At 30.5% G+C, this 9,885-nt stretch overlaps 1 protein-coding gene across 10 annotated transcripts in view; it reads right to left on the bottom strand.

Moving 5' to 3' along the window:
* Nucleotides 1-1,167: 1,167 nt before the first annotated feature.
* LOC143240030 (uncharacterized) overlaps nucleotides 1,168-9,885 on the bottom strand; it is a 90,608-nt gene continuing 81,890 nt past the window's right edge. For 6 of the 10 annotated variants that reach the window (XM_076481791.1, XM_076481797.1, XM_076481794.1 and 3 more), the window contains 2 exons: nucleotides 9,387-9,554; nucleotides 1,168-2,568 (listed from right to left, as the gene is read on the bottom strand). In XM_076481791.1, coding sequence (XP_076337906.1) covers nucleotides 2,457-2,568; nucleotides 9,387-9,554 — 280 coding nt within the window. In that variant the 3' untranslated portion in view covers nucleotides 1,168-2,456. Of the gene's footprint in view, nucleotides 2,569-7,218; nucleotides 9,555-9,885 lie in introns of those variants that run through there. The other 4 variants (XM_076481792.1, XM_076481793.1, XR_013021526.1 and 1 more) reach the window with 3 other exon arrangements.

Below are 9,885 nucleotides of genomic sequence, written 5' to 3'. Positions count from 1 at the left end.
AAATAGTGAATACTTTTGTCCCTCCCCTTGCTTTAATAACTGCAGACAGTCTTTCATGCATTGTTACAACATATTTAATCAAAGATTCAATTGGAATTTTACCCCAATGTCTCTTATTCACTTTCATAAAGTTTTTTGGAAGTAACTTTCTACTTGTCAAGGTTTTGATTTATCAAATCCCAAATCTGATAACTGGGTTGAGATTGAGGCTCTGTGGGGACCATTGCATCATTTGAATGACTCTAGCAGCTTCTTTCTGAACTAGGTAATTTTGGCACAGGTTGGATGAGTCTTTAGCACCATTATTTTCTTGGTACTAGAATCCTTTACCAATAACATGCAAACCACTGGGTATACCATGATGGATCAGTATCTGATGGTACTTGATATACATTATTCCATCTATCTTGCAAATTTATCATCTCATCCTTTTGTCCTAACACTTTTGCACAGTACTGTAAATAGTGTCCTAATCACTACTGTCTATGCTGTATAACAAGTAGCTTGAAGAGCTCTGTATTGAGTGAAATGCATCACCAGCAATGAATATTGCAAATGTTGTGTGGTTGAAATACTACTATTATTATATACTCTTCTGATTTTTGAAAATTTCTATGGGAGTAGATTAAGAATGTAGTGATAAAAAACATAATATGCCTAACATTAATGTTATATAAGTATATTTAATCATAATCATAATTCATTAGCTTGTGTTCACACCATATCAATACTGAAGTCAATATAACTCTACTGCACATGGACAAGTGCATCCTGCCTCAAAGGTAAATTTGTACAACTGAATTAAAATAATCTTTAGAAAATAAACTTGTAGTCATTCTTCCTCACATTAAAAAATCAAAAGTGAAATCTTTTCAATCAATATATTTTATTTATTTAATGTTATAAATAAAAAATAAACAAATTTTGATTTTGAGTTGATTTCCACACATTATTTTTTGTGAATTTAAACATTTTTTTATTATTATAATTTGTCATAGGAAGAAATCATGATATTTCTGAAATTATTGTGCTAGTTTGACCTTCTAATTTCAATACAAATATAGTTTTATTAGTGTTTTTCAATCTCATTTGTTATGGTATGATACAGATGCCTATATCTCAGACTGGAGAAGTCATAGGCTAGTGATCTATACACATAATAAATTATTTTTCTTTTTTCTTTTCAACTATATAAGCTAACATGGATTTTAAGTAGCAGCAACTCACTAAGAGATTGGAATAAAGTGATAAAATATAGTTTGGTGATTTTTTAAAGTTTGCTGTATAATTACAAAATTTCATCTGAATTATAATTATGCTATACAGTATAAAAAGAAATGACTTGAGATAGGCTTAATTAACTCATTTTGCATTAACCATATCAAGTTTCATTTTGCTGACAAGGCTAATGTGTAAGGCCTTACTGGCATACCAAACTCCCTGAGTGAACAAGGAAAATCATCAAAAATGAATAAAAAAAATAAATAAAAAAATCGAAAATTATAAATATATACACATACACTAAACAAATTCTTCTGATCCAAAATTTAAGAAAAATAAGAATCCAAAATAACAGCATTTTTTTTAATGTAATCTCTTCAATTTTTCAAAGTTGCAAATGCATGCAAATATCATGTATCAAAATAATAATTTGTAAAAACTAAATAAATCCATAAAAGTTCTAAGTTTCAAAGTGTTTCATTCTTTTGTTTCACAATGCAATAAAACAAACCATACAATATCCAGGAGCTACAAAAAGCACACAGCTGTTCCTAATTTTGATCTGACAGATTAGCAGAAGAGTATCTAGTCAACAGCATTACTGCAAACTTTTGGGTCTCTTTTTCTGATCAAATAGTGAGATTTGACATCATTCCTATAAAAGGCAGAATGTAGTTTTGTGGTGACATGTCACAAACATTTAATCTACTGATTCACAGTTCAGCAAAGTTAACCACTCAGCCCCTTAGTAGGATGTTTTTTTGACTTGAACAACGTTAAGTATGTACACTGTGAACGAGTATGTAAAGTATATGATTTATACATACCAAACAGATGTAAGATAAATAATTACATTAATAACTATTTATTCACTTCATTAGCAATATATATAAACCAAGAATTTAGTCATTATCAAGATCATGCTATTAGACAAAGGGAGAAAAAGCAATATTCATCTGAAAGAACACTATATATTTTTGTTAAATTATACAGATCTTAAATTTCCAGACATACTAGGAAAGGAGACTTTGGTAAGAAAAAACTAAGTACATACTAATGAAGTAGCTAAATAAATGATTTACCATGTTGTGGGTGTGGAGATTGAAAAAGGCATTTGATCTGTTCATTTGCTAACTGAATGTAAACTGTAAATGACAAAGAAATACATTATCCATTATCACTGTTAGATGAGATATGCAGTGTTGGAATGGTTACTTCTGATATTTAACTCTATTTTAAGATGGAGAGTCTTCCCTGTGACATTTGAGAACATGATCAGAAGTAGTAGGGGGAAGAGATGCTTGCTCTTGTTCTCTGTTTGATCCAGAGTTTTCATCTTTTTTATGTCTATACAACAAAAAAAAACACTTTTTTAAGCAAGCTTTTTTGTTACACTAGCCATTAATTTCCAATGCATTTGACACAAATTTTCATGTAAATATAAAAAGGCTTGAATAATACAGAACAGTTTTATATTTCTAATATAAGTTATGCCCATAGTTAGTTAAAATTAGTTCCTTCACTTTGTATTATTTCAACACAAAGTTGAAAACTTACAGGTAATTTTGACAACCAAAATAAAACCATTTTCTTTCTAATGGTTAAAAATGCTACCTAAATAAAATAACAATTTTAAATGGTTTTAAATAATGCAGGGAAATACAAAGTTAGTGATAATATGACTATAATAAAATTACAATACTTTGTTACAAAAACTAGGTCAAAATAGTGATAAATCATTTTACTTATTGTTCCAATTCTGGCAATATTTTACCAATTTTTTGAATTATTAATTACATGGTTATTTTATAAACATACTGTTATTATGTACAGATGCTTAAAATAGAACTAGACACATCTAATAAACATGAGTTGGGTGAGGTTTGGCCATTACAATAAATATAGTTAAAATTCAGATACCAAAGTATCTGATTCACAACAACAATTATTAATGAAACAGCTGAGGTAAAAAATATTTTAATGATTAAGTTTTTAAGCTTTCAATGAACACTGGTTACAATAAACAAACTGTTCAATACAGATTGGTGGTTCTTAATGGCTAAGTTGTGAAGACAACAATAATTACATGGCATACATGGTTTGTCAAGATATTGTGCAAACTGTCTGGTTACCAAGAGGGCTACATACTTCCAAATATGAACATAAATTATAAAAAGTATTTAATACTTGCAACAAAATTTATTCAGTTTCCAACACTTGAACAGCTTTGACAGTCTATTTCCACAATACTGATTTTTTTTGGAAATGCATTCACATTTGATTTGTTGATGTAGCATCATTCTTAAATGTCCATGTGCATTTATTTAATCCATGTTTTACAAAACTTTGTTTTATTGCATTAAAAATGACACTATTAGAAGATATTATTTACAACTTGAGATAAACTTTCTACAGAGAATATAGTTTCTGGAAAATATATTACTTTTACATATGAATGTGCAGTTTTGAAAAAAACAAACAAAAAATTTCATTGTAACATTAAAAAAAAAGCTTACTTTTATTGCACTTTCAAATTACTTATTTTTCTTTGCCTTAATTCTTTTGAAACTTTTCAATAATATTTTTATTCCATACAACTCACTTTTATTTTTGTTTAAATTCATAAACAATTCCAGTTTCACTGTGTTTACAATCACTGGCATACAATAAAAATAACTTTTCCAACTCTATCAGAATTACAGGCAAGCTGAAATTGTTTAAATGTTGATTAGAATGTTTCTTTTATAACTGTAGAAGTTTTAAAGCTGTTTTAAATTGATTTTTACATATCCTTGTAGAGACTTTTTTTTTTCCAATTAAAGCAACTGCTTAAGTTATTAAGACCTTATGTAAACATGGCTTAGCAAACAGCAGCCTCAACAGTGAAAAATCCTGTAAAAGGCAAGTGCAAGATTATCAAACAATGCTTTACCTCATCTTCTACGAAGAAAGACACTTGTTTGCCATTCTTACTGCAGCATCATAACTCAAATGAAGTGTTAAATGATAACACAAGATGTTCAATAAGTTTAAAAAAAATTAGACCTGTCACTATGATGGAAGTTGTCCATAAACATCTTTTATTCTAGTGTCATATTACCAAATGAAGCTACTCACCTTGTTCCAACTTCTTAGAGTCTCCACCAAGATGGTATTTATATTGGCTTATACAGTTGAAGAGCTTTCATTACATATTTAGTTCACAATACTATATCTTTTTAAACCTGATTTTTTTTAATTGAATAAATTTAAACTTGCAAGTATTTTTAAATGTTTGGAAGAATGAATACAAGCTTAATTTTTATAAGTTTGTTTAATTCAAGGGTGCCATGTTTAACCTTGGGCACACCTGGATACTGTAGATGAATTGAGTAGGTATATTGCCTAATTGTCCTATAAATAATATTGAATATTTCTTGAAATCAAGAAGAAAATGGATAAAGCAACTCTCAGCATTCCCAGTGAATACAACAATGTGATATTTAAATTTCTGACCACTGTTGTGTAAATAAGATATCCTAACATGAACATTTCCATTACTCTAATGTTAGATATTAAAGTAGCTATAGAGGAAATTTTCAAGAGAATAAAGTTAACAATTTTTAAGTTATCACATTGATTTGTAGAAAATATTATACTCTGAAAGTTAAAAAAAATTGTGAATTTGAAAACTCATTCACTTAATATACAGAAAAACATGATTTTAATTTAAAACAGTGATACTGATTAAATAAAATATTTTCTTTGGAATAGCAAACACTTATGCAGTGACTCAGTACTATATTTTCAATAAACAAATAAGATGCAATTAATTTAATATGTCTGCATATTTATTACATTCTGTCTTCATGTTGAATTCAACATTAAAAAAACAGATAAAAGGTATTTAAAGTGATGAGAACTGTTCAGTCATTCCATGTCAGTTTCATGGAATCTAGTTTTACAAGGAATTACAGCATAGCTACCTTTTGTTTATCACAAGCCAAATAAAGATTTCTTGGCAAAAACGTGTACAACTTCTTTAATATTTATATCTGGGAGAGCTCTTTTAACTACCAATTTCTCTTAATATGTTGAAGTATATGGTTCCAGTATGCCCTGGTCACTAAATGAAGAATTATTACTATTAACTCCCAATATGAATAACTGACTTCCTGGTGGTACAATGACCATCGTCCATGTTTTCTTTGAATGTTCAACCTCTGGTGTAGTAACTGCTATGTGGTATACAGGGATTTCCTAGTCACAGAATACAAAGTTATCTAAGCCTGACCTGACATCCATGTCTCCACATAAGGTCAGTTCCTTCCCAAAATGTACTTTTACTTGATGTAAATGTTATGAGGCCCACAGAATCTTACAAAGGAAAGGTAGTTTCAAACTTCCCTTTTGCAGGAACTATATGTCCACCTGCTGTTCACATCAATCACACTTCTTTATCTCTTTCATTAACAAATCATGATGAACAACTATGAACTCATGTAAATTAGCATGTGAACTTGTGGATGATTTTCCTCAAATAAAATATTTTTAATTTGTGGTAGGCGGAGTATTTTCAACTGAATTTTGTCTCACAAATTCAACTAATTCCTGATGTCTAGCTAGCCCTTTATTGTTTCTTCAATATTTAGGTGGGTTCAAAGACTCATCCCTGGAGTACTGTTTCCTTGGTTCCTTAACATCTATCTGTTAATCCTTCACAGTTTTGGCTGTAATGACCATGTTTCCCATATCTATAATAAATTCTACTTTCTGTTATACCTAAGTTTTTGTCTGAAGTTTCTGGCAATATGTTATTTCAAGTTACCCTTGAAACACTTCATACTTCGTTTATTTCTACTATTCTAAATACCTAGTTGTCTAACTAATCCCTTTTACTTAACTTGATGATCATATATCTTCAGGGTAGTATACAGCTGTTTGTCTACAACCTCAGTAGATTCTAGTTTCACCAATTACAGAACTCAATTTAAGGATGCATAACTACTTTGCTTTCATCTGATGCCGATATCTTTATCTCTTATGTTAGGTGTCTATATGAATGGCCATGTGTCAATGAATCCATCATTTCATGAGGAGCATTTGGATAAACTTATTCAGTGATGCTCTAAACCTGTCTGCTTGTTGCCTGTTGTGTCTCTTAACTGCAAGATTAATTAATGTTGTTAAAGCTAGTCCCTTTTATATGAGCAGCAAGATAGATGGCTTGCTGTTCATTATTCCATCCATTCATTCTGAAAATTATTTCAAGCACATCTTAACATGACTCCCATGTTACCTTCCTTTCATAATCCATTGACTTCTTTGTGCTGAAATGGCCATCTAAACACTGTATCTGGATTCTGTAATGTGATGACTGAAGCATTATAGGCTGAAAGTCCTGTGCCAATGCAGAGAAGAATGCAACTGGTTTACTTTATGTATTTTATAATTCCTTTTCTAGATGTTTTGTCACCAATGTTCTTTTCTGCTTCACTTTTGAATTTGTTAATTATGTCCTAACAATCTCGCTGTAGTTCTTCAAATTTGTCTGTCACCCATACTTCTTCAATCTCATTGTTATAATCTCCCTGTACATTATTGATAGTTTCATTGTTTTTTCTTCAATTATATTTATTTTTGCTTTTAGTTATTCCTTAAACAATATATTTGTTTATTTTAATTTCTCTCTGAGGTTCCTGTTTCTTACCTTCTGGCTGTCATGTTTCTTTGAGTCTTCTTTAAATTTTCTTTTTGGTCTTTTATTTTTCTTTAACTTCCTTGTTAGTTCTCTTTTGAATTTTTTTTAAACTTCTTTCTGGTTTTGTCTTAAAACTGATATTATCACAAGTAATGCTTCACTCATACTCTCTGACCTTGTGGCTGCTATATTCAACAACTGAAGTTTAGTCGAAGTTTAATTTTTTTCTAAAAAAGTAACTCCACCTTTGATGCATTGTTCTTTTTTTAGTGGGTTCATTTAAGTTACATGATGTAAATAATTCAGTATCCAGCCCATGAAATGATCACAACTTATTTTATTTCCTCTTAACAATTCTACAAGCTGTCACAAATTTTTATAAATGACATTCAAATCTCTCTAACAATATTAGGGTTAATGAGAAATTAACTTACTTGTACAAAGTATCTAAATCAGTTTGACAGCAAACACACACTTCAATTATTTGTCTTTCAGTAACTCTTAAATAACACTATCTTCTTGACTATTTTTCAACTTAATCGTATGTTGGAGTATACACCATATAATACCACTCAACAGCTTGGAAAACAAGGCTCCCAAGCCCTTTCAGTTGTTGGTTTTTCAATAAAAAACTATCCTTTTTTTTGCAATTAGAAGGGAATCACACAAAGTAGCACATACACTTTGTGCATCATTTGATAGCTTGAAAAGCAAATAATGCAACTTATTTTCAGTTCCTGATCATGCAGATGAGCAACTGTCCTAACTGTAAATAATCAGTAGCTGTAAGCTGATATCTAGTACATTTATCATGAAATTCTGCTCATAGCTCAGAAAGTAAGAATTGCACTACTCATTTAATGACTGATCACACACAATAAGTAATCCATACATTTTGTTGAACTTTTCAATTTATATAGCTTGGAATGCAAGGAATGCTACTTCCTTTCAATCATTGGCTGATAGAACAAACAATTATCTTAGTTTTAATCTGTAGATTCCTACTGTCTCACCTGCTAGGAAAAGAGACTTAATTGGCAAAGGTTGCCCATCAATGACATTTATAATTCCTTTCAGCAGACTGTCTGTGGTCTGGTCCAAAGCTTGGACTGAGATGCTTGGGATAGCAATGACTGGAAGTCTTGTGAAGACCTCCCCAAGTTGCCTCACACTCAAAAGGTGCTAACTCATACTGACAACCCTCAGTTAACCTTGCTTCCCCAAAATCTCTCTCTCAGTTGTGGCAAGCACTTTTAAGTCTAGAAGAAATCATTTTTCCAGTAAAAGCATTCCACTAAACCTTTTTTCAACCCAAAAGATCAAGTAAAGGCTATTATCAACATTAACAAAAACTCTGCAATATATCCAGTGGTCATAGAACTAAATCCTCTCCTTCCTATCAACTTATGGTGTTCTTGGGTAAACCAATTTCCATACAAGTATAATATAGGCCTGTATAACAATCAGCAGGGTTGAACTGGAAATTTAATCTGAAAATTCAATTGAGTTTTAAGTTACATTAGACATAAACAACCTGGATGTGTCTGATGGACAGTAAAAACTTTACATAAAATAACAATAAAACAGCATACACACCACCTTAGATGAGTAGAAGATCATCAGCTTTTGTCCATTAAAATGAATCTCTGCTATGTCAGTCATAATGGAAACTAAGCAGAACTGAGAAAAATTAAAATTTCAGTTTTTGGAAGAAAGATCATATTCTTTCCTTGTGAAGGCATCATCTCATGACTGCTCTTCTCTCACCATTTTTGCCAGCATTAACATACAGACACCATCCATTTAGACAGCAAAGAATGTTACACTTACAGATCCCTTAAACTCAGATATGTGACGTTACTGCAATATACCCTTGGGCAGAATAGATAATGTTTGCACTAGAGAACAAAGAAACAAGGGAACTAGAACAAGGCAAATTAAGTGGTTTCTTGGACATATTTATACCAAGAATGCATAGAAATTAACTAAATAATTTTTTTTAAAAACTTCTTATATTACTACAAGCAGTTAGAAAACATTACACACCAAGGAATTACAGTGAAAACACTTCTACATCTCCTGCTAACTTTTGAAGTAGTTTGAGAATTAATTAACCAAAAACAAATATCAGTCTTTCAAGTCCTGTTTGAGGTTTTGAAAACTAATGTTTTCAGGTTCTGCTCTTCATTACTCAAGGTCAAGAAATAACTAAGTGATGATATTTACAAGTTATATCAAAACAAAGAATTATAAACATTGAACTCGTTTATATTTGTTTAAAACTGAGTAATAAACAAAAGTATTAAATGGTGCCAAGCATTAATGAATAAAAATTAGCTCCCAAGTTGATATTTTCTCTTGAGTTTTACAGAGTGTCACTTTCTATCCTAGTTACTTATCTTGATTACAAGTATCAAAATAAAAATAAGTTAATGCACACACTTCTCAGGTCTGATACAATGAACACAAAAGCCTGTGAAATTACTTTTTAGTTTCTCTGTAATTTTGATTCTTTTTATATTTCTTGCTTTCTTCTCGAAGTGGAGGGGACTGGGTTCCACTTCTACTGCGACGTGTGCCAGAAGATATCAATGGACGAGGCTTATAAAGATCAGAGGAATCATAGCGCTTGGTAGAATGAGATGAGTCTTGCCTAAGATATCAATAAAAGCTTATTATTTTTCAATAATAAGCATCCTACACAAAGAATTATACAAATCATTTATTTATATACAATTTAAGAACTTCAAATAAAATAACCTTTGATTGAATGACATTAAGACTTGTATTATAAGTTAGTATGAAGGAGGTAGTGACCTATACATGTCAATGGCTATAGCTGTTATTTGTCACAACTTTAAATATCATAAAACAAATCCAACTGCAAAATCATCTGAATTCAGTGAAAGTGTAAAATGTCAATATTAAAATTTTCATTTCAGTGCTTCTTTACACTAAAAGAAGAAAGAAAAAACACTTAACAC

Source organism: Tachypleus tridentatus, chromosome 13 (assembly GCF_004210375.1).
Source record: "Tachypleus tridentatus isolate NWPU-2018 chromosome 13, ASM421037v1, whole genome shotgun sequence".
In the NCBI taxonomy this organism is placed as follows: domain Eukaryota; kingdom Metazoa; phylum Arthropoda; class Merostomata; order Xiphosura; family Limulidae; genus Tachypleus; species Tachypleus tridentatus.
The sequence above is the reverse complement of the archived record's forward strand: the minus strand, read 5'-3'. Positions and strand labels throughout refer to the sequence as shown.